The sequence below is a fragment of the Onthophagus taurus genome, chromosome 8 (assembly GCF_036711975.1).
Source record: "Onthophagus taurus isolate NC chromosome 8, IU_Otau_3.0, whole genome shotgun sequence".
Taxonomy (NCBI): Eukaryota; Metazoa; Arthropoda; class Insecta; order Coleoptera; family Scarabaeidae; genus Onthophagus; species Onthophagus taurus.
The window spans coordinates 10,391,459-10,417,626 of record NC_091973.1 but is presented as its reverse complement, the minus strand read 5'-3'; the positions used below and the strand labels follow the sequence as shown (position 1 = coordinate 10,417,626).

The following is a 26,168-nucleotide window of genomic DNA, read 5'->3' as shown; positions in this document are numbered from 1 at the left end:
ATGGCTCAGAACGGCGTATAACGTCATAATATCACGTTTTGGGCACATTTTGTTTTTTATCTCCAACATGCTCCAAGATGTCATTTGGCGCCTGAATATCACAAATATGGTCAACAGAATTATCGGAACCGAAAGTGATAGAAAGTTCAAACATGGCTCAAAACGGCGTATAACGTCATAATATCACGTTTTGGGCACATTTTGTTTTTTATCTCCAACATGCTCCAAGATGTCATTTGACGCCTGAATATCAAATATATGGTCAACAGAATTACCGGAACCAAAAGTGATAGAAAGTTCAAACATGGCTCAGAACGGCGTATAACGTCATAATATCAGGTTTTGGGCACATTTTGTTTTTTATCTCCAACATGCTCCAAGATGTCATTTGGCGCCTGAATATCACAAATATGGTCAACAGAATTATCGGAACCGAAAGTGATAGAAAGTTCAAACATGGCTCAGAACGTCGTATAACGTCATAATATCACGTTTTGGGCACATTTTGTTTTTTATCTCCAACATGCTCCAAGATGTCATTTGGCGTCTGAATATCACAAATATGGTCAGCAGAATTATCGGAACCAAAAGTGATAGAAAGTTCAAATATGGCTCAGAACGGCGTATAACGTCATAATAACACGTTTTGGGCACATTTTGTTTTTTATCTCCAACTTGCTCCAAGATGTCATTTGGCGTCTGAATATCACAAATATGGTCAGCAGAACTATCGGAACCAAAAGTGATAGAGAGTTCAAACATGGCTCAAAACGGCGTATAACGTCATAATATCACGTTTTGGGCACATTTTGTTTTTTATCTCCAACATGCTCCAAGTTGTCATTTGACGCCTGAATATCACAAATATGGTCGACAGAATTACCGGAACCAAAAGTGATAGAGAGTTCAAACCTGGCTCAAAACGGCGTATAACGTCATAATATCACGTTTTGAGCACATTTTGTTTTTTATCTCCAACATGCTCCAAGATGTCATTTGGCGCCTGAATATCACAAATATGGTCAGCAGAATTATCGGAACCAAAAGTGATAGAAAGTTCAAACATGGCTCAAAACGGCGTATAACGTCATAATATCACGTTTTGGGCACATTTTGTTTTTTATCTCCAACTTGCTCCTAGATGTCATTTGACGCCTGAATATCACAAGTATGGTCAACAGAATTACCGGAACCAAAAGTGATAGAAAGTTCAAACATGGCTCAGAACGTCGTATAACGTCATAATATCACGTTTTGGGCACATTTTGTTTTTTATCTCCAACATGCTCCAAGATGTCATTTGACGCCTGAATATCAAATATATGGTCAACAGAATTACCGGAACCAAAAGTGATAGAAAGTTCAAACATGGCTCAGAACGGCGTATAACGTCATAATATCACGTTTTGGGCACATTTTGTTTTTTATCTCCAACATGCTCCAAGATGTCATTTGGCGCCTGAATATCACAAATATGGTCAACAGAATTATCGGAACCGAAAGTGATAGAAAGTTCAAACATGGCTCAGAACGTCGTATAACGTCATAATATCACGTTTTGGGCACATTTTGTTTTTTATCTCCAACATGCTCCAAGATGTCATTTGGCGCCTGAATATCAAATATATGGTCAACAGAATTACCGGAACCAAAAGTGATAGAAAGTTCAAACATTGCTAAGAACGTCGTATAACGTCATAATATCACGTTTTCGGCACATTTTGTTTTTTATCTCCAACATGCTCCAAGATGTCATTTGGCGCCTGAATATCACAAATATGGTCAGCAGAATTATCGGAACCGAAAGTGATAGAAAGTTCAAACATGGCTCAAAACGGCGTATAACGTCATAATATCACGTTTTGGGCACATTTTGTTTTTTATCTCCAACATGCTCCAAGATGTCATTTGACGCCTGAATATCAAATATATGGTCAACAGAATTACCGGAACCAAAAGTGATAGAAAGTTCAAACATGGCTCAGAACGGCGTATAACGTCATAATATCACGTTTTGGGCACATTTTGTTTTTTATCTCCAACATGCTCCAAGATGTCATTTGGCGCCTGAATATCACAAATATGGTCAACAGAATTATCGGAACCGAAAGTGATAGAAAGTTCAAACATGGCTCAGAACGTCGTATAACGTCATAATATCACGTTTTGGGCACATTTTGTTTTTTATCTCCAAAATGCTCCAAGATGTCATTTGGCGTCTGAATATCACAAATATGGTCAGCAGAATTATCGGAACCAAAAGTGATAGAAAGTTCAAATATGGCTCAGAACGGCGTATAACGTCATAATAACACGTTTTGGGCACATTTTGTTTTTTATCTCCAACTTGCTCCAAGATGTCATTTGGCGTCTGAATATCACAAATATGGTCAGCAGAACTATCGGAACCAAAAGTGATAGAGAGTTCAAACATGGCTCAAAACGGCGTATAACGTCATAATATCACGTTTTGGGCACATTTTGTTTTTTATCTCCAACATGCTCCAAGTTGTCATTTGACGCCTGAATATCACAAATATGGTCGACAGAATTACCGGAACCAAAAGTGATAGAGAGTTCAAACCTGGCTCAAAACGGCGTATAACGTCATAATATCACGTTTTGAGCACATTTTGTTTTTTATCTCCAACATGCTCCAAGATGTCATTTGGCGCCTGAATATCACAAATATGGTCAGCAGAATTATCGGAACCAAAAGTGATAGAAAGTTCAAACATGGCTCAAAACGGCGTATAACGTCATAATATCACGTTTTGGGCACATTTTGTTTTTTATCTCCAACTTGCTCCTAGATGTCATTTGACGCCTGAATATCACAAGTATGGTCAACAGAATTACCGGAACCAAAAGTGATAGAAAGTTCAAACATGGCTCAGAACGTCGTATAACGTCATAATATCACGTTTTGGGCACATTTTGTTTTTTATCTCCAACATGCTCCAAGATGTCATTTGACGCCTGAATATCACAAATATGGTCAACAGAATTACCGGAACCAAAAGTGATAGAAAGTTCAAACATGGCTCAGAACGTCGTATAACGTCATAATATCACGTTTTGGGCACATTTTGTTTTTTATCTCCAACATGCTCCAAGATGTCATTTGGCGCCTGAATATCAAATATATGGTCAACAGAATTACCGGAACCAAAAGTGATAGAAAGTTCAAACATTGCTAAGAACGTCGTATAACGTCATAATATCACGTTTTGGGCACATTTTGTTTTTTATCTCCAACATGCTCCAAGATGTCATTTGGCGCCTGAATATCACAAATATGGTCAGCAGAATTATCGGAACCAAAAGTGATAGAAAGTTCAAACATGGCTCAGAACGGCGTATAACGTCATAATATCACGTTTTGGGCACATTTTGTTTTTTATCTCCAACATGCTCCAAGATGTCATTTGGCGCCTGAATATCACAAATATGGTCAACAGAATTATCGGAACCGAAAGTGATAGAAAGTTCAAACATGGCTCAAAACGGCGTATAACGTCATAATATCACGTTTTGGGCACATTTTGTTTTTTATCTCCAACATGCTCCAAGATGTCATTTGACGCCTGAATATCAAATATATGGTCAACAGAATTACCGGAACCAAAAGTGATAGAAAGTTCAAACATGGCTCAGAACGGCGTATAACGTCATAATATCACGTTTTGGGCACATTTTGTTTTTTATCTCCAACATGCTCCAAGATGTCATTTGGCGCCTGAATATCACAAATATGGTCAACAGAATTATCGGAACCGAAAGTGATAGAAAGTTCAAACATGGCTCAGAACGTCGTATAACGTCATAATATCACGTTTTGGGCACATTTTGTTTTTTATCTCCAACATGCTCCAAGATGTCATTTGGCGTCTGAATATCACAAATATGGTCAGCAGAATTATCGGAACCAAAAGTGATAGAAAGTTCAAATATGGCTCAGAACGGCGTATAACGTCATAATAACACGTTTTGGGCACATTTTGTTTTTTATCTCCAACTTGCTCCAAGATGTCATTTGGCGTCTGAATATCACAAATATGGTCAGCAGAACTATCGGAACCAAAAGTGATAGAGAGTTCAAACATGGCTCAAAACGGCGTATAACGTCATAATATCACGTTTTGGGCACATTTTGTTTTTTATCTCCAACATGCTCCAAGTTGTCATTTGACGCCTGAATATCACAAATATGGTCGACAGAATTACCGGAACCAAAAGTGATAGAGAGTTCAAACCTGGCTCAAAACGGCGTATAACGTCATAATATCACGTTTTGAGCACATTTTGTTTTTTATCTCCAACATGCTCCAAGATGTCATTTGGCGCCTGAATATCACAAATATGGTCAGCAGAATTATCGGAACCAAAAGTGATAGAAAGTTCAAACATGGCTCAAAACGGCGTATAACGTCATAATATCACGTTTTGGGCACATTTTGTTTTTTATCTCCAACTTGCTCCTAGATGTCATTTGACGCCTGAATATCACAAGTATGGTCAACAGAATTACCGGAACCAAAAGTGATAGAAAGTTCAAACATGGCTCAGAACGTCGTATAACGTCATAATATCACGTTTTGGGCACATTTTGTTTTTTATCTCCAACATGCTCCAAGATGTCATTTGACGCCTGAATATCACAAATATGGTCAACAGAATTACCGGAACCAAAAGTGATAGAAAGTTCAAACATGGCTCAGAACGTCGTATAACGTCATAATATCACGTTTTGGGCACATTTTGTTTTTTATCTCCAACATGCTCCAAGATGTCATTTGGCGCCTGAATATCAAATATATGGTCAACAGAATTACCGGAACCAAAAGTGATAGAAAGTTCAAACATTGCTAAGAACGTCGTATAACGTCATAATATCACGTTTTGGGCACATTTTGTTTTTTATCTCCAACATGCTCCAAGATGTCATTTGGCGCCTGAATATCACAAATATGGTCAGCAGAATTATCGGAACCAAAAGTGATAGAAAGTTCAAACATGGCTCAGAACGGCGTATAACGTCATAATATCACGTTTTGGGCACATTTTGTTTTTTATCTCCAACATGCTCCAAGATGTCATTTGGCGCCTGAATATCACAAATATGGTCAACAGAATTATCGGAACCGAAAGTGATAGAAAGTTCAAACATGGCTCAAAACGGCGTATAACGTCATAATATCACGTTTTGGGCACATTTTGTTTTTTATCTCCAACATGCTCCAAGATGTCATTTGACGCCTGAATATCAAATATATGGTCAACAGAATTACCGGAACCAAAAGTGATAGAAAGTTCAAACATGGCTCAGAACGGCGTATAACGTCATAATATCACGTTTTGGGCACATTTTGTTTTTTATCTCCAACATGCTCCAAGATGTCATTTGGCGCCTGAATATCACAAATATGGTCAACAAAATTATCGGAACCGAAAGTGATAGAGAGTTCAAACGTGGCTCAAAACGGCGTATAACGTCATAATATCACGTTTTGGGCACATTTTGTTTTTTATCTCCAACATGCTCCAAGATGTCATTTGGCGCCTGAATATCACAAATATGGTCAACAGAATTATCGGAACCGAAAGTGATAGAAAGTTCAAACATGGCTCAGAACGTCGTATAACGTCATAATATCACGTTTTGGGCACATTTTGTTTTTTATCTCCAACATGCTCCAAGATGTCATTTGGCGCCTGAATATCAAATATATGGTCAACAGAATTACCGGAACCAAAAGTGATAGAAAGTTCAAACATTGCTAAGAACGTCGTATAACGTCATAATATCACGTTTTCGGCACATTTTGTTTTTTATCTCCAACATGCTCCAAGATGTCATTTGGCGCCTGAATATCACAAATATGGTCAGCAGAATTATCGGAACCAAAAGTGATAGAAAGTTCAAACATGGCTCAGAACGGCGTATAACGTCATAATATCACGTTTTGGGCACATTTTGTTTTTTATCTCCAACATGCTCCAAGATGTCATTTGGCGCCTGAATATCAAATATATGGTCAACAGAATTACCGGAACCAAAAGTGATAGAAAGTTCAAACATGGCTCAGAACGGCGTATAACGTCATAATATCACGTTTTGGGCACATTTTGTTTTTTATCTCCAACATGCTCAGTAGTAGATAAAAGCCGATTCTAGAACCTCCTCTCAGAACCTCAGGTCAAGGTCAAGGCCAAGGTCATGTTGAGTGACCATGACCTTGACCTTGCCCTGAGGTTCTGGGAGGAGGTTCCAGAATCGGCTATTGCAAAGGGGGTCGTTGACCAGTAACCTAGACCTAAACAATGACCTTTACTTTGAGCTCACCTCAGGTCAAGATCACGTTTAGTGACCATGACCTTGATCAGTAACCTTGACCTGAACAATGACCTTTACTTTGACCTCAACGGAGACCTTGAAGTCAACCTTAATTGTGACCATGACATTGACCTTGTACGTGACCTGAAATGAAGGTTACACGACATGAGTTCATTGAAAACCCCACTTCGGAGGAGGTATGCTTTAAATAGCAGATAGAAAATCGTGTTCAACAGTATTGAAGTAAGAGTGTTGTGAACATGTTGACCTGCGACGTGTGTTACAAAGAGTTTACTAGACCAGATAATCTTGTGAGACATCAACGCACAGCATGTATTGGGAAACGTCGAAAGGTGGAAGAGGATCAACAAGGAGATGTTATAGTGTGTGAAATATGTGATGAACACGTAACCAGACAATGTTATTCCTCACATCTGCGTAGCAACAAACATAAACAGAAAGCCTTCGTAATAATAGATGATGGTGTAGAAAAAATAGATTCGATATTTGGAGATAAAATATGTAGTTTTAGAGTGAGCGATCATGAACGGAAGTACGTAGACATGAAGGAATTCAGTAACCGAATTAGAGAAAAAGTTATCAGTTTGATACAGTCCGTGAGGAATGTAAATGGTAGTTTAAAAGTGAATACGGAAATTTTTGGATTGTATTTCATAAATACGAAGGAAGAAGTGGAAATCAAATCATTCAACACAAAAAATAAAATTATAACAGTAGCCGTAGACTTATATCAAACATACGAGGACTTTATGGACGAGATTATGGTGAAAATGTCGGAATTCCAAGAACGGGACTCAGGTAAGAGTATAAGAATAGAAAAGTAGTAAAATGCGAAACTAAAGGTGTTAATACTGCAGGTTGGACCTTGTTGGAAGTATTATATCTTGAAGTGAACTGTAACAAGTTTAATCCTACAAGAGCATCGAGCTACATCGACTTACCGACATCCATAAAAGGGAAGAGAGCGGTAATAAACGTGCAAAATAACGATAATAAGTGCTTTGCTTGGGCACTGATGTCCGCACTGTACCAACCCACAGGTTTACCGCAAAGAATATCATCATACCCAGATTATAGGGAAACAGAATTAAAGTTTGACTGCGTAACATTCCCAGTACCCATCAGAGACATACCAAAATTTGAGGAAGAAAATAACATTTCAATTAACGTCTATGGTATAAATTCTTGGTATAATGGAGAGAAAATGGTAGATGATATTGTAACTGTATGTATATGTAAACAGAAACGGGAGCGTCATGTAAACTTATTAGTAGTCAGCGACAATTTCGGGAATAACCACTATTATTGGATAAAAAACTTATCTCGACTGATAAATACACAATCATCGACTCATGAACATCAAAGATATATTTGTGAGGGTTGTTTGCAATACTTTTCAACTGAAGACAAGTTGGTACGACATCAGATGGATGACTGTAAAAAAGTGAAAGCAACAGTACCAAGCGAACAAATAAAAGTGAATAAGTTCGGACATCTAGAAAAGGAAAATGTTTTACAATTTGAAGGATTTGAAAAAAAAATGAAAGTTCCGTTTGTGGTGTACGCCGATTTCGAGGCGATTCTGAAACCCTTAACGCCCGAAGAAGGAAAAGTTTACGATGATAATAAACCATATACGGCCCGATGTTTTGAACACGAACCATACGCGTTTGCGTACTACATTAAGTGTGCTTACGATGATAACTTATCGAAATTCCAAATATACCGAGGGCGAAACGCTGCTCTGGAATTTATTATAAGATTGGAGAAGGATGTAATAGAGATCTATAAACAACATTTGAGGCAAACAAAGGATATGATACCGCTAAGCTGTCTGGACCAATTTGTACATGAACTGAGTTCCGTATGTCACATTTGTGATAAACCAATAAACAAAGAAGAGAAAGTGTGTGATCACGATCACTTGACAGGATTGTATAGGGGTCCTGCGCATTCCGTCTGCAATATAAATTATAAATTACCGATGTTTATCCCTGTGTTTTTCCACAACCTGTCGAATTACGATGCCCACATGTTTGTGAAAAGTATTGCCCTAAACAAGGAGGAAGTAGAGGTGATAGCACAAAACAAAGAAAAATATATTTCTTTTTCCAAAAAAATAGTTGTCGGAGAAACAACCGATAACAAGGGAAAGAAACGCAAAGTGTTTATGAAAATAAGATTCGTCGACTCGTTTAGATTCATGGCGAGTTCTTTGGAAAAGTTGGTTTCATATTTGGATGATAAGGATTGTGTGGAAGTGAAAAAAAAATTCAAAGACTCTGAAGAATTTAGATTGATGCGCCAGAAAGGTGTATTTCCATATTCGTTCGTAGATTCGTTTGAAAAGTTGGAGTATAGTAAATTGCCTGATCATACACAGTTTTACGACATATTGAGTTCAAGTAATATTTCAAAGGAACAATACTCTAGAGCACAGACTGTATGGAATAAATTTAAGTGTACAACGTTGGGAGAATACAGTGACCTGTATTTGACGTCAGATGTGTTAATGTTGACTGACGTCTTTGAAAATTTCAGGACAATATCTTTGGAGAATTACAATCTGGATCCTTGCCATTATTATACTGCGCCCGGGTTTGGGTGGGATGCTCTGTTAAAAATGACAGGTGTAAAATTAGAATTGTTATCAGACATTGACATGTTACACTTTTTTAAGAAAGGAATTAGAGGCGGTCTCTGTATGTGTGTAAAACGATCTGCAATAGCAAACAACAAGTTCCTTGACGATTTTAACCCGGAAAAACCATCATCATATATTCTATACTTGGACGCTACCAATTTGTATGGGTATGCAATGAGTTGTAAATTACCAACAGGCGGTTTTCGATGGTTGTCGAACCAAGAAATAGTAGATATAGATGTGGAGTGTTTAGATGATGAACACCTTGGTTATGTGTTTGAAGTGGATTTGGAGTATCCCGAAAGGTTACACAACCAGCATGATGATCTACCGTTTTGTCCCGAAAACATAATCGCTCCCGGATCGAAGCATCCTAAGTTGATTGCGAACTTACAAAATAAATCGAAATACATAATTCACTATGTAAACCTACGTGAATGTGTGAAAAAAGGTCTTAAGCTAACCAAAATACACCGTGCATTGCAATTTCAACAATCGCCGTGGATGAAACCATATATCGATTTTAACTCTGAGAAACGAATGAATGCTACGAATGAATTTGGGAAAAATCATTATAAACAAATGAATAATATCGTGTATGGGAAAACGATGGAAAATGTTGAAAATAGAGTCGATATACGATTAGTGTCACATTGGGAGAATCGTTACAGGAGACCCGGTGCAGAAGCTCTTATCGCAAAGCCGACTTTCAAGTCATCAAAAATTTTCTGCCATAATTTGGCAGCCATTGAAATGCAGAAGGTGGAGGTCAAATATAACAAACCTCTGTATGTAGGTTTAGCGTACTGGAATTGTCGAAAGCGGTCATTTATAACTTTTTTTATAATTTTTTAAAAGAGAAATATGGTGAAAACGTATTATTGTTATATACAGATACGGATTCGTTAATTCTCGAAATATTTACTGAGAATGTATACCAGGATATCAAAGAAAATATAGAGATGTTCGATACCTCTAATTACAAGTTAAACAACAGACATAATATTCCTCCAGGGCCGCCGATAGTCGGAAAAATGAAAGATGAGTACCCAAATACGATATTAACATCGTTTTATGGTACAGGAGCTAAAGCTTATTGTATTAACACTTTGGAAGGAGTTGTCAAGCGTGCCAAGGGTGTGAAAAAGTATGTTATCGATAAAAACTTAAGTGTTTCAGAATATAAACGGATTATCGAAGATGGAGGTTCTGTGCGAAAAAAGATGTATGTCTTTCGCTCCTCCTATCACACGATGTATACAGAACTAAAGAATAAAGTGGCGCTCTCTGCACATGACGATAAACGTTACGTGATGGAGGATGGATGTCATACTTTAGCTTGGGGAAACTATCTTATTGAAGATCTACGCAGGGAAGATCTTTTGGACAACTTATTGGAGTTGTTAAACGTAAACATGTATGGCTAGTTAAATTGCGATCAGTTAATTTGTAAAAAAAAAAAAAAAATACTTGCTTGTATCACAAAACTTGTATATAAAGTAGAAAGTAGGTTGTTAAAAAGGTTACTTGAAATAAAATCAACGAAATTAAAAAAAGTTTTTTATTTTCTTAGTGTAAAAATTATAATACATCTTTTTTTGCAATCCAAGAATTATGAGAGCTATCCATTCCCAACCATTTCACTCGGACTTTATTTCCTTTTCGACGAAGAACTTTTTCAATTAAAAATACATCCGGGTGTTTCACACGTTGTAATTCTTCGTCGTAAAATGCTCCAAGAATGGGTTCTCCTCTACCATCTTTAATAAGGTAAGTCCTGGGATTAGTATTTTGAACTGTCGCTATGGTGAAAATTTCATTGGACCAAGTTGGTTGGTAACCTTTAGCAAAAGCGTGTCTGTACTTGCTAATTCGCACGTGTTCCCCCACATTAAATTTACGGTGGTTGGGGTCGACAACTTTAATGGAATTGTATACAGTATTTAACAGAGCAGATTCATTTCGTCGATTAACAGCTGAAGGTTTCATGTGAATGGTGCGATGTATTGTGTTGTTGTAAGATTTTAGTAATTTGGGTAGTAAGTCTAACCAGCGATAATTTCCTTGCATACTAAATTCTTTCCACATTTTATTTTTTAGGGTTCTATTAAACCGTTCGATAATCGAGCTTTTTAAAGTGGAATAGGTGCTGTAATGATTAATGTTAAGTTGTTCCATTAATTTTTGAAAATCGCTATTGTAAAACTCTTTCCCATTATCGGTTTGTAAGTTGCTCGGAGTAATATTCTTTTTACTATGCAAAATGTCCTTCATAGCTTGAGTAACCTCTTTCCCAGTTTTGGTTTTGAGTGGTAAGGCCCATGCGTATTTTGAAAAAGCGTTGATAACAGTCAGTATATACTTGTAACCTTTATTGACCGACGCATATGGGATCATTTCAACCAAATCCGCTTGATAAAGATCCAATAGTCCGTGAAGCAGAACGCGGCGTCGCCGATAATGTCGTCTCGCAGGTGCATGTAGTTCGTTAACGAGATCTCGCTTAACACTAACCATTACTCTACAACCCCTTCAATCAACAACTCTATAAGAAAAGGTAGTCCTCCTATCGGTGCATTATTTTTACACTTAATGGTATCTCCGCGTTTGAGTTGGACTCCCTGGAGCGACTTAATAACGATATCGTTAACAAGTAACTGAACATGAGCGGACTTTACAACATCTTTTATCATACCTTCGTAGAAAGAATTGATGTAATCCGTAATTCCACTTTTGTTTGTGATTTTATAAAGTTTTGTTTTTGGATCAACATCTCCATCACCACGTAAAGTTAAAATAAATGTTGATGAAGGTTGTAGAACTTCGGATCTTGCTATGTGGTTCTGTATAACATGGTGGTGAACATGCTTACCAAATTTATCGATAGATGTAGAACCATGTTCACCAAAACGGTTTAAAGGCATATTGGCTTCTGAAGCGTCACAGAAACAGAAAAAAGTTTATATACCCTTAACGAATGACTTGCGCTTCCCGTAATTCCTCTATGAGGGATATAATTTCGTTATGATGAGCAGTATGACCTGCTGCTTCGGAAGCAAGTAGTAAACGCAACCGATCAACTAATTCGTTCACGTCGTCCCAGTATTCGTACTCTTTAATTGCAGCAGGTACTAACAACTTATTTAAGTGACCTGATCCAGTTTTAGGTTTTGGCCAATATCGAGCCCAGTACACATTTGGTCTTTGACCCAAGGAAATTGGTTTGATTATGTTCACAAACTTTTCATTTTCATCATCAGTTATGATACTTTTTGAAGCGTCATAATCTCTTTTATGTACATTCGAACGTTGTAAGATATCTTTGTAATTTCTCGCATCTGGTAAAGTAAATTTACCCGGTTTATTTTTGAATAACAACTCGTATAACCCCGGTGTTCCTGTATACGTAAATTCCCCCACCAAAATGTTTTTCCCGTCAAACGTTATTGGTTGATTTGCGATATACAATCCATCGGTAAGTGCACGAACACCGTAAGTTTGATCGAACTCGTTATTTACATCTACTGTTAAACCCGTAACATAGGTACGTGGTAAGGGGTCCAGCTGTCCTAAAGCTTCTCGAATAACTGTCTGTTCCATCATTCCCTCCATATTCTCTTTCATGCGCGCCAACTGCTCCCTAGCGTCCCGCTCGTAGACATCTAAAGATGTGTCTGACTCACGAACAGAAACCTCAGGTGTAGTATCTCGACCCTCGAACACCTCTTCGTCGCTGAGAAATTGCGGACTCCGTGCGAGTTCCGGTGAAACATCCATGCTAGCTCCCGGTTTAATGGGTGTTGACGTAACTCTACGTTTAGGTTTCACTCTAGGAGTTTCCAGTTTAAGTCCTTTAGAAGGTTTCTGCAAGTCAGCCAGTAAGGCTGAGATATCTGGTGACTGCTCCTTTTTCGGGGTAAATAAATCACGTTTTATCTCGAATTTATTGTCGAGCGCTAATAAATTGACAGTTTGTAATTTTTTGGAAATATCTGTCAGAGGTTCTTTCAGTGGAGCGAGTTGAGCTTCGGCAATGGACTGCTTCTGTTTTATATCTCCTTTCAAAGTGCGTATTTTATGTTTAACATCTTCTCGCGCAGCTATTAACTGTTGTGCAACATTACGATTCATAGTTCAACGTGATAGTGTAATGATCGCACAGAGACTGAGCATGCAGTCGTAAAGTCAATGGTTTTACAGTATAATGTACTCATCGAAACCTTTCCGATAGCGTCCGTTATTTTTATCGCAATCTAAATCAATAACTAATATACCGTGCGGTGTATCCCAACAAGTTCGACAAATTCTGACAAAATCATCCCACGTAATGTCCCCTAGCAAATGATCGTTGTAAATATGTTTCAAGTTAGTGAGATCTTGTTTAAATAAAACTAAAAGGTTGCAATTGTCACGTAAAAGCTGCTTGGAAATGGCGCTATAACTTTGAGCGAGTAAAAAAGTATCAACGTTTCTATGACGACCGTATGAAAAATATTCCTTGATAATCTGTTGCTCTGTAGGAGCAATATCATCAAAAATAATAATTGAATATTCTTTCACCTTTGACGGTGGTAGAAATCGTCCAACATCTGAGTATTCATAATAGCCGCAAGAGCGGATAGGTTTAAGTAATTGTCGTAGAAATTCGTATTTGATTTGGTAGAGTGAATTAGAGCACAAATATACATTCAAAAAGCGCAACCCGTTGAGAGCTGTCAATAAAGTTAACATTACGTTTGTTTTTCCGGCACCCGAAGAACCAATTATCAAACCACGTTTACATTCCCCACCAAATAATTCGCTATGTCGTTTAAATTTATTTGCAGCGAAGTCGTTATGAAGATTACAGATTGGTAGTGTTAAAGGTTGGCTAACAAACTTAACGTCTTCAACCATGCTGACGGGTGATACTTGAACGGGAGATTAACAAGAAATGAAGTCGTAGTAGAAAACAATGTTTATTTTATCATAAAAAGTAGCATACAAAAAATTTCAGCAGATTATTTATTATCATTGTTTCAAAATAATGGTTTACAACACTTTAACTATATAAACTGTTAACATTGAGTTTGAAAGTTATTTAAAGCGTGCGTAATATTACACAATATTTATTTTACAATAAGACGTGGTATACATAAATTTACAAAATTATTTATTATCATGATTTCAAAAGTATCTGTATGGTTGATGTAGTAGAACCACCAGTGGGTTATTCACATACAGATGTTATGTGATTAAACAAAATAAAGCAGTGTAAGTCACAGTACAATTTACACTACTTAGTATTAAATTAACAATAAGTAGATACGGTAAATATTCAAATAAGTAATTAATAATACATATTAACAAAAGCATGGGAGCGGTAACAATAAGTAGATACGGTAAATATTCAAATAAATAATTAATAATACATATAAACAAAAGCATGGGAGCGGAAAAGGTGAAAAGGAAGCGAACTTGTTGTCATATCATCAATTCGAACGATTTTCAGTATCATACAAGGATGGTGTACAAATTTGAAAAAACCACCTACAACATATTAGTTGCTGAGACATCCCTCCGACAATTCCTCAGTACTTTGATCCTCCTCAAGTTGTGGTTTAAAACAGACTCGAAACAAAGACACACGACAACACATCGCACACCAATATTTTTTATTTAAAATAATAGTCTGCAATCGTTCAGAAGATGCATACTTTATTTTCGAGCGCAATTTCACACGACAATCCAGTTGTAAAACGTTCGTTATACTAATATGGTGTAGGCGGCGTCGACAACGATAGCAAAGGTTGCCCAAATGTGATTCATAAAAAACATACCTTGCTTGATACTGAAGACCCACTCCGAAAGTTGAACTCCAATCAACCGGAGAACCGTGGAACAACTTATGTACGGTGCCTTGCGACATTTTCTTTCCAAAGCGTTCCACGGTGGGGAAGCAAACCTCCCCAAGATTGATTCGATCGCCCTTTCGGGATATTCGACGCCAGAAGCATATGTCCCAGCTGTACATTACGTTTAGTAGTAGAGTCTTTGGTAAAACATCTACTAACCGCAACGTACGGTCTTTACGGGAAATCGTCGAATTAACGCTCTCCATAGCCAACTCCTGCAACGTTAACACTGCAAGAGACAAAAAAACTGAACGAGCTTCAAAAAAAAAACGCTATTAACCGTTGTCAGGCAGCAGCCTGAGAAGGGACTTATACAGGTTAATTTTGGTGTTGTACATGTTAAGGATGTTTGAAAAAGCAGCAAAGCAGACGGTGGGATTCTGGTTTACTGCATTCAACGCGTTCACGAAGTGGCGCTTATGATGTTCCAAAGTCGTCACTTTGGTTTGCAATTGAGGTTTCAAGCCCAAGATGAAAAAATCCTCTTGGGACAAAAGACTGCTTGCCAAGTTGGTTGTTGAATGCAGAAACGCATCAACCCATGGGTCGGGATGTGCGGTATTTACAGCTGGAAGATTTTGCCTCTGCGGGATAGTAGGGATAGGTAAAGGTGGTGGGAACACCACATTTTGTGGTGGGATAGTTGTGATAGTTGGCGGGCTGTCACGGATGTCGATGGTCACCTCTGGTGGAGATGTAACCACCGTTGCAGGTCTGGTTACTGTAGCGAGTGTAGGTACTCTTCGTGTGTTACGGGGAGGTTTGGCTAATGCGTTGCGCAGCAATCTACAGGAGTCTTGTGAAGCAGGAGAAGGGTTTGGGCGGGTAGTTTGTTTCACGCAACCCCTTGACAACAAGTTGACGCGTTTTTTTATACGGCGGGATGTGTACCGTATGGGTCCACTCGAGAAGACAGGCGAAACACATATCCTATCGGAGGGTTGGGATACGTCTTCCGTCGCTGGTACAGACGGTGCCGCAAGCACCTGGTTTTCAGCAGGTGCTTGACTTGTGACATCCGTATGTACAATATCTGGAAGTGGTTGTACCACGTCGGCCTGATTGGTAGCAGGTTCAGGTGGCACAACAACTTCCTGATATGTTCCTTCTTCTCGTATCTCCATACTGATGCGAGTTAAACCGTAGGACGACAAGGTTGGACTGGTGGTAACAATCGCACCATTGTCGTTCCCTGGCTGTGACCGGAGCTCATTCATTATTTGCTCGTACAGTGGTGGGTCTGTAGTGAAATCCTGCATGGTACGACTCAAACCGTCAAAGTTGCCGCTGCAATATAATGGTAACGACGGTAGGCTTGACTCAACAACATTCGTACTGTCGTTATTGCGTGGCAGCACGGCAACCAGTGGGTCGGTCATACCATCGGTATTATCGCTTGCACGAGCGTGGCTGTTACCAATTAAGTGAAGCATAATGGGAAAGACTTCAAGGAATCAAAAGGGTTACAAAAAATTTGGATTATTTTATTAAAATTATACGTTCGCTCACGTCTGACAAGTTTGCAATGCGCTGAAGAACCACTTTTCTCAGCGTATAACAATTAATGTCTGAAATCATCACAAACATACATGAAGAAAACCGATAAAAATTGTATTGATGTAACTTACTTTTCAAATGGTTTTCTATCACGTCTGACAGGTTTGCAATGCGCTGAAGAACCACTTTTCTCAGCGTATAACAATTAATACCTGAAATCATCACAAACATACATGAAGAAAACCGATAAAAATTGTATTGATGTAACTTACTTTTCAAATGGTTTTCTAGCAGAAGGCGATTGGATGGAAGGGGAGGTGAAGAGGTTTCTTTAAATAAAACTCATCAATATGGATAAAAAAATAACATTTATTTCTTTTCTAACGTACATTTAATACAATGCATTTTAGGTGGTGGTGGTCCATCGAAATGAGTTTCCGCACAATCATTATTATAATGTTCAAGACACGGTAACTTCATTTGTAACATTTTCGATTGCTGGTAGGCGAACGGTAGTTGGGTCCAAATTCTTCGTAATTCCATAGATGGTACTTTATCGAAATAATACTGTGTTGGTAAATATTTTAAATCACGAGCTGGAATGTTCGCAAATGAGGCATCTTGTTCATATTTTTTCATTACGCTGTACACTTTCTTGGCAGATGTAAGTGGCCAACACCCAAACACAGTGAACACTTGTTCCATCGCAACCAGCTCTTAACTATCCCCCATTACGACTTGTCTCTGCTTTATAGTCACCGACTGTCTTTCGCATCCTTGTTTTGCACCCCCTCTTCGACAACTTCTTGTAAGTGGCGTACATTGGAAAGAGCGCACATACTTCTTCGTCGCGAGTGAAAAGCACAGCTCGGTATACCCATCTCAAGTTTATAGATACTACCTTCCAACGCAAATATCGGCGCGGAAATAATATGTCTTAAAAATTTAATTTTTTCAGGTCCTTTAACATACACTTTCTTGACATTCCGACACAGATATTTGACTATGGCGTCGAATTCCATTGGATGGATAAAACCAACTTTCCAGTCGATGCAATGATGATGTGTCATTAACCAGTTTGCAGTATTCCTATATTTAGATGGTAATGAAGCTATACTGCTACTCGGTTGAAAAACGTGGTGGGTTATGCATTTGTTACTATCACATGATGCTAATTCTTTAGGTACGAACTGATCTTCGTTGACCATGAAACCTTGTATATCGAGAATTATGTATTGAGTTTTATTTGAATACATCTTGCTTCCGTACATCAACACGATTATCCATACAACGTACAACGTCGTACTATGCAGCCGTAGAAATCTGTCGCACAACTTATACTCTACGACTTTTTTTTTGTTTACGCTGAATATAGAAGTCTCACATTTCGGATGATGAGCTACGGGTGCGATGCGGCTCAGGATCCGATCCAACTACACACTACCAACCCTTCTTTCCCCATACTCAAGTCATTTGTTTGACGATTTTTGTTAGTGGAGAATATTGAAACGCCTTATCATGTAAAACTAAACAGTATGCTGTGGTACCATCAGGAATCGGATTTTTTGTCGTAAATTCTATCCGTATTTCTACCCCACTTTTGTGTAGCGCTTCTGCTTGATATGTACAATCAATTCCAATCAGTGGATAATTTTCAATAAATTGTTTCGGAGTGAGTAATGGTTCTCCTTCCTTCCCATAGTAGGACTTTTGAAAGCGTGTATACATGTCATATAACACTGCGACACGATTACTATCAAAGTCCACGTTCAGATTATCGTATGGGTAGCGTTCACCGTTTAGGAATACCGTCAAATTGGTGAGTTTTACATTATCAAAGGTTGCCATGTTCGCCAACTGTTTTCCTTTCTTCTTTGTTTGAAACCCAATTATTATAAATCTAGGTGTTTCCAACTGCGGAGCTGTTTTCACAGCCCATGAATGCTTTGTTGTTTGAGGTAAAGAAGGATATTCATGTACTTCCCAACTGCGAAAAGGTATTTGCAGATCAATATTTCGTCCTGCTATTTTTGTTAGAGCTAATTGTTCTCGTAAGCCTACGGCTAGATGGGGCATTCTCCACACAACTTTATCGATTTTTAACTGTAACGGTTCTTCTACCGTATTCACAAGCACATCATTATCATCATTATTACGAATTAACACTAGCTCTTGTCTCACATTCATCACAATTGTTTTAAAATCTTCAGCAAACCCTATTAATGTCTTTAGCGGTACACTCAATCCAAAATTTCCATTTTTATCCATTATTGCATCCGTTACAGGGGATGTTGGGACCACTTGACCTAGCAGATCCTCGCCCATGTTCCAACCTGCGTTCGCCAACTTTATTATATCGTGAGGGGTATACGAAAAGTATCCTTTCATACATGATGTTAACCCCACGTTTCTCACTCCATCTATTTGAACACCATTTATAAGATAGCGAATATCACTGAACATAAACGCTACAGGATTATTTATCAATTTTGCAGTTGCACTAGCATCTTTTGTTGCTTTACCACTCGCATCCAGTTTACGTACGCTCCCTTCCACATACAAAAAACTTTCATGAGGCAATGTGTAATTGTCTATTTCGGGTATGCCTATACGAATTTCATCATTGTTACCGAAGCTAGTAGAACCAAACGGTTGATGGGAATGATATTCGTAACTTACAATCGAGTTATCTACTTTTATTTTCTCTGTGACGTTTAAGGACTCCATTTATAGTAGTTGAAAACCTAAGTTGCTTAAATACTGACGATTGACGCGTGTTAACTGGGTAGTTGATTTTCGCTTACTGTTAGGTTTTACATCCTTTCGTACCGTTTTATACATTACTCTATCACCCAGATTTTCCTGTGCTTTTCTTCGAACGTCGTACACTATACCCATATTAAATACCCTACTACTCACACCGATTTCAAGTGCACTCTCACGGTCACTTCTTCGTCTCTGAAGTTTACCAACTGACCGTCCTGATCAAGTATGCGTACTATTAATGTACTAATCACGTTCGTTGTAACAGGTAAGTAAATCGGTTGTTGCGGAGCTTCTATTATTTTAAAACCAGCCGGTACGTTCGGGAAGAAATGATACAACACGTGCATGGGTTGTCCATTCGTATACGATCCGGAGCTCAAATTACAATAAATTTGTAATGCATTCGTTTTATTTATATTCACGATATGATCCGATTCTGTTATCGTGTTTTTAGGTATAACTTTAGGGTTAAAACCAAGTAAGGAACCGATTGAATTGTCGCTAGCAAAATTTATTCGCCGGTTTGTTTTTATCTCAGCACGTTGCGTATTATTATTACCTCTTATGCGTATCTGTGTACCCGGTGTAGTCACGCTGAGAATATTCCTCGCTGTTAATGTTTTTTAACGTATTCGTTAATATCGTTAATATCGTATGTTCCTAGCGGTATTTCAATATTCTCTGTAAAATTTCCCATATGATCTTCATATTGTAAAATATTGTTTGTTGAATCGATATTAGGTAACGTATTGAACGTTTCGAAATTTAAAAGAGCTAACTCGTATGTACCGAGTTCATTCAAATAAATCGGTGGGTTAAAGTTACAAGACAACTCCGACCCCCTTCCGGTGAGCGTAAATGTATAACTTGTATGTATTGTATCTTGTTCCATTGTTGTTCTCAAGACTAATCTTACACGGATACTTCCTTGGTATTTAAACTATCTAAGAAATGCAGACACAATTGTCCACAATTTGTTTGATCTTCTTTTTGATATCGTCGATAATTATACCTCACAATATTTCTCCCCCCATCCGATATAAAATACTTCTCCACTTCAATCGGTGGTCGTAAATCTCCATAACTGTCAAAGTAGTTAACATTTACACCATCCTTGTTGTAAGCTGTCCAGTGAGTACCGGGACCCGTACGATTATCAAGATTTATTATCCCACTCTCTCGTTTTCGGATTTTCTTCGGTAAATTGTTTCTCATGTACACCCCACGAAAGTTTAACAGATCAAGCGCTCGTGCATATCGCCTTAACTCTACATCCGTTAAAGAATGTTGGGGTATTTTTATTAGTTTTTTGCTACAGTTTTATAACCACAACCCTTTTTATATGGATTAATAAACATTCCTGTACCAATTTTGTTCGCCCTCTTGGGGCGTTTTAGTCGCTTTGATTTTCGTGATACCGTTTTCATGACTAGTCCGCAACCTTGCTTATATGGTTTAATATACAAACCGCTGCCGATCGCTTTTGGTTCCATAGCCCGATTGTGACGTTGGGCTTCTTGTAACTGCTCCCTTGCTATTTTTGCTTCGTTTACGGTTTTTGCAATAGCTGCTGCACCTCCGCCTAAAGAACCGAGAGCACCCAAAGCTGCAAGTATTAAGGGTAAAAAACCTCCCGTCTTGGGAATCTTGATTATTTTTCCGCGCGGTTTAAGTATTCTACCTTGATAAGGTTTCAACAGATTGTAACCCACTTGTACATCTCCCTTTGTATTCGTACTGTTGGTCTGTGCAATCGCTCGCCGCACTAAGTTCATTGCCTGCGTAAACGACAACTTACCGCCACGTTTCAACTTCTGACGAGTTGTCCCTCTACGTCTTAGGGCACGAATTTGCATTCCCATACCCATTATTGTTTTTCCTTTCATTATCGTTGACACTAACGCCGACGATAGTCGCTCTCCTAAGCTTGCGTCTTTACTTCTCAACCGCTCTTTCGCCGTCTTATACAACTCTTTATCGGCTATGTGTCGCTCAGCTAAATTCGATGTCGCTGCGTAGGCAATATCATGCGTTTTACAGGCGTCGTCTAATTTATTCACTCCCTGATCTCCACGAACTAATCTCTTTACCAATTTGGTTCCCGGACCGCAATAATTATAACCTGGCAAATGTAGTTCTATCGGAAGCTTATTGATTAATGTATTCACAATACCTCGACCAGACCGTTTGGTTGATCGATGCATACTGTTTCACTGTCCTAACATTCATACCATTATATTTAATAGCTTTCGCACATTATTCGGTGAATATTGGATGGTTAATAATACGCTCACATTTGAAAAAAATTTTTATTTATTTTAAGTCATTACATATTTAAATCTTTCATGAAAAATCTTATTTCTAAATTCGCTGCTTAAGTACAGGTGTAACATATCATTTACATAACTTATTCTATTCTTAAATCTAAGACGATCTAAATACATTTCCTCCCAATTACACTTTCGTGATTGTCTATACGCATAAGTCCATGCATACATTCTATGCATCTCATTTTTACTCTCATCAATCCGCACCTTACCCATGTCTTTATTGATTGTGAAATAATTTAAACAAATCTACATCCAACAAGATTTTATCGAAATTGTACAACATCACTTCCTTACTTATACATATTTGTTCAGAACACGATTCATTGAGCATCGTTAACATATTACGTTTCACATCTCCATCCATTGCAGCTAACGCGTTTATAACACTATCATAATATGCTTTGTAATTCACAGTTCTCAATAATTTCAGTCGAGTTGCTACTAAATCTGCTACGTTCCAAAGCTCATGCAACGATTCATATGCAATATATACATATTCTCCACCCCTCTCCAACTTTAAAATCTTGCAAACGTTTTCCATCCAATCGCACGATATACTGACACCACACAACACTATCTGCGACGGAGACTGATTAGCAAAACTGTTTGTGATTGTTGACTTATACATAATAATGTTGTGCCAATCGTTTTCCGTTAATGTTAAACATTGACCTTTTCCCATTAACCTTACCACTGGTTCAAAATGTAAGTCAGCACTTAATCCTATTGCCACACATTTCGTGCGGCTCTTATTTAGTGCATACACTGTTTCCGAAAATAGAGGACCTCTACTTGCTCTTACTGTACTGTCCGACATGTTGGTTAAGCTCTCCATGTTATCTATTCTCGAAACTACTTCATTATTACCGTTAACACTTTGCGTCATAATAAAAGGGCTTAAGTCTGCAAACGAATCTTTTCCATCAGCGACCGCTTGCATATTGTTACCACACTCTATAACTGTATTAAACTTTTCTTGTTTTAACACCTCTTCAGATGCCACGGGTGTCAACGAGGGTTTTATCACCTTTGGACTTATGCTCGCTTTTTTGGACACCGCCTGTTGAACCTCGAGACTTCTCTTCGGTGCTTTTGTATATTGTTGTCTGGAACCCACTAAGTATATATAACATTAATACTTCTGCTGTAAGACAAGTGTTTATGGACTTACTTGTTCTGCGTTGTTATGTCACCACTACGTCGGATGATTTCAATGAAACTAATCTTTTATGAACCTGACTTGCTATTTATGCACATCATTTTAGGTGGGGACGTCACGGTCACAATTAAGGTTGACTTCAAGTTCTCCGTTGAGGTCAAAGTAAAGGTCATTGTTCAGGTCAAGGTTACTGATCAATGTCATAGTCACTCAACGTGATCTTGACCTGAGGTGAGCTCAAAGTAAATCCAACCCGGTCATGCTCCACTCCTCCGGGAGCACCCGAGAAGAGTCATCACTCGACTTGAGTACACCAAAAAAAAACATCATGAACTGCTAACTCGGGGGCGTCGAGTTGACACCATAAATAATACGTTAAAAGGATATGCAATTGTTTATCATTTATTAAAGACGAGTTCAATAAATTAAATGAAATTTAATTCGGTTGTTTTTCTTTTCCATTTTATATATTAGGATTAGGAATGTGATACATTTAAATTGAATAAAAAAAAGTCAGTACAATAAAAATTAATTTATTTAAATTTTAAATTTTAACACTAATCTAAATCCATTTTTAAAAATTTTAAAATTAATTTAACATTTTCAATTGCACAACTGCTTTCCGATTTATAATGATATGCGCAAGAATTTTGACTCAACGAAAGCAAAGGGCAATATATATTATCTTGTAAATTAATAATCACTGGCTTTACCGATGATAATAGGTCTCTCAATACCTTTTCTTTTTGAGATCCCTTTACAAACACCACCTCCACTCCGCATGTATGCTGTTCCAGACTGTCTTTCAGTTGATTATAGGGCACATATCCATTCTCGTAATGCAAATGGTGTAAGTTATTCTCCTCCCAACGCACTTGTCGACATTCTCGCTTATTGAGTCTTTCATAACTTATATCAGGTTGAAATATGAAATGGGAAATCGACTCACCATCACCGATAGCCAATTCTTTAACTCGAAATCCCGAAGATAAAGTAAACCCTTGCATATCGATGACTTTAATTGGATTTCTCGATGCCATTATATTTAAGCGATGTAAACTGCTTAAAATAGGAGCTACAAGTTCCTCAATTTCTTTATGTTCACAACACTCTTACTTCAATACTGTTGAACACGATTTTCTATCTGCTATTTAAAGCATACCTCCTCCGAAGTGGGGTTTTCAATGAACTCATGTCGTGTAACCTTCATTTCAGGTCACGTACAAGGTCAATGTCATGGTCACAATTAAGGTTGACTTCAAGGTCTCCGTTGAGGTCAAAGTAAAGGTCATTGTTCAGGTCAAGGTTACTGATCAAGGTCATGGTCACTAAACGTGATCTTGACCTGAGGTGAGCTCAAAGTAAAGGTCATTGTTTAGGTCTAGGTTACTGGTCAACGACCCCCTTTGCAATAGCCGATTCTGGAACCTCCTCCCAGAACCTCAGGGCAAGGTCAAGGTCATGGTCACTCAACGTGACCTTGGCCTTGACCTTGACCTGAGGTTCTGAGAGGAGGTTCTAGAATCGGCTTTTATCTACTACTATGGTCAGCAGAATTATCGGAACCAAAAATGATAGAAAGTTCAAACATGGCTCAGAACGGCGTATAACGTCATAATATCACGTTTTGGGCACATTTTGTTTTTTATCTCCAACATGCTCCAATATGACATTTGGCCCCTGAATATCACAAATATGGTCGGCAGAATTATCGGAACCAAAAGTGATAGAAAGTTCAAACATGGCTCAGAACGGCGTATAACGTCATAATATCACGTTTTGGGCACATTTTGTTTTTTATCTCGAACATGCTCCAAGATGTCGTTTGGCGCCTGAATATCACAAATATGGTCAACAGAATTATCGGAACCGAAAGTGATAGAAAGTTCAAACATGGCTCAAAAGGCCGTATAACGTCATAATATCACGTTTTGGGCACATTTTGTTTTTTATCTCCAACATGCTCCAAGATGTCATTTGGCGTCTGAATATCACAAATATGGTCAGCAGAATTATCGGAACCAAAAGTGATAGAAAGTTCAAACATGGCTCAGAACGTCGTATAACGTCATAATATCACGTTTTGGGCACATTTTGTTTTTTATCTCCAACTTGCTCCAAGATGTCATTTGGCGTCTGAATATCACAAATATGGTCAGCAGAACTATCGGAACCAAAAGTGATAGAGAGTTCAAACATGGCTCAAAACGGCGTATAACGTCATAATATCACGTTTTGGGCACATTTTGTTTTTTATCTCCAACATGCTCCAAGATGTCATTTGACGCCTGAATATCACAAATATGGTCGACAGAATTACCGGAACCAAAAGTGATAGAGAGTTCAAACCTGGCTCAAAACGGCGTATAACGTCATAATATCACGTTTTGGGCACATTTTGTTTTTTATCTCCAACATGCTCCAAGATGTCATTTGGCGCCTGAATATCACAAATATGGTCAGCAGAATTATCGGAACCAAAAGTGATAGAAAGTTCAAACATGGCTCAGAACGTCGTATAACGTCATAATATCACGTTTTGGGCACATTTTGTTTTTTATCTCCAACATGCTCCAAGATGTCATTTGACGCCTGAATATCACAAATATGGTCGACAGAATTACCGGAACCAAAAGTGATAGAAAGTTCAAACATGGCTCAAAAGGGCGTATAACGTCATAATATCACGTTTTGGGCACATTTTGTTTTTTATCTCCAACATGCTCCAAGATGTCATTTGGCGCCTGAATATCACAAATATGGTCAACAGAATTATCGGAACCGAAAGTGATAGAAAGTTCAAACATGGCTCAGAACGTCGTATAACGTCATAACATCACGTTTTGGGCACATTTTGTTTTTTATCTCCAACTTGCTCCAAGATGTCATTTGGCGTCTGAATATCACAAATATGGTCAGCAGAATTATCGGAACCAAAAGTGATAGAAAGTTCAAACATGGCTCAGAACGGCGTATAACGTCATAATATCACGTTTTGGGCACATTTTGTTTTTTATCTCCAACATGCTCCAATGTGACATTTGGCATCTGAATATCAAATATATGGTCGACAGAATTACCGGAACGAAAAGTGATAGAAAGTTCAAACATGTCTCAGAACGGCGTATAACGTCATAATATCACGTTTTGGGCACATTTTGTTTTTTATTTCCAACTTGCTCCAAGATGTCATTTGGCGTCTGAATATCACAAATATGGTCAGCAGAATTATCGGAACCAAAAGTGATAGAAAGTTCAAACATGGCTCAAAACGGCGTATAACGTCATAATATCACGTTTTGGGCACATTTTGTTTTTTATCTCCAACATGCTCCAAGATGTCATTTGACGCCTGAATATCACAAATATGGTCGACAGAATTACCGGAACCAAAAGTGATAGAAAGTTCAAACATGGCTCAGAACGTCGTATAACGTCATAATATCACGTTTTGGGCACATTTTGTTTTTTATCTCCAACATGCTCCAAGATGTCATTTGGCGCGTGAATATCACAAATA

General features: G+C 38.1%; 3 protein-coding genes across 4 annotated transcripts; 1 reads left to right on the top strand and 2 right to left on the bottom strand.

Annotated features, from left to right (window-relative positions):
* The first annotated feature begins 6,597 nt into the window (after positions 1 to 6,597).
* On the top strand, positions 6,598 to 10,429 carry LOC139431059 (uncharacterized). The gene is made up of 3 exons (XM_071198630.1): positions 6,598 to 7,156; positions 7,216 to 9,798; positions 9,861 to 10,429. The coding sequence occupies exons 1-3, from the start codon at positions 6,598 to 6,600 to the stop codon at positions 10,427 to 10,429; spliced, it is 3,711 nt and encodes a 1,236-aa protein (XP_071054731.1).
* A 3,512-nt stretch (positions 10,430 to 13,941) lies between these two features.
* LOC139431070 (uncharacterized) lies at positions 13,942 to 16,696 on the bottom strand. 2 transcript variants are annotated; one of them, XM_071198638.1, is made up of 2 exons: positions 16,666 to 16,696; positions 13,942 to 16,605 (listed from the first exon to the last, which is right to left on the bottom strand). In XM_071198638.1, exon 2 carries the CDS (start codon positions 16,327 to 16,329, stop codon positions 15,172 to 15,174), a length of 1,158 nt encoding a protein of 385 aa, XP_071054739.1. In that variant the 5' UTR covers positions 16,330 to 16,605; positions 16,666 to 16,696; the 3' UTR covers positions 13,942 to 15,171. The 2 variants fall into 2 exon arrangements, with proteins under 2 accessions (XP_071054739.1, XP_071054740.1); XM_071198639.1 differs by having other exon boundaries at positions 13,942 to 16,464; positions 16,525 to 16,673.
* Positions 16,697 to 17,857: 1,161 nt separating this feature from the next.
* On the bottom strand, positions 17,858 to 19,120 carry LOC139431058 (uncharacterized). The gene has a single exon (XM_071198628.1). The coding sequence runs from the start codon at positions 19,118 to 19,120 to the stop codon at positions 17,858 to 17,860; it is 1,263 nt and encodes a 420-aa protein (XP_071054729.1).
* Between the last annotated feature and the right edge of the window lie 7,048 nt (positions 19,121 to 26,168).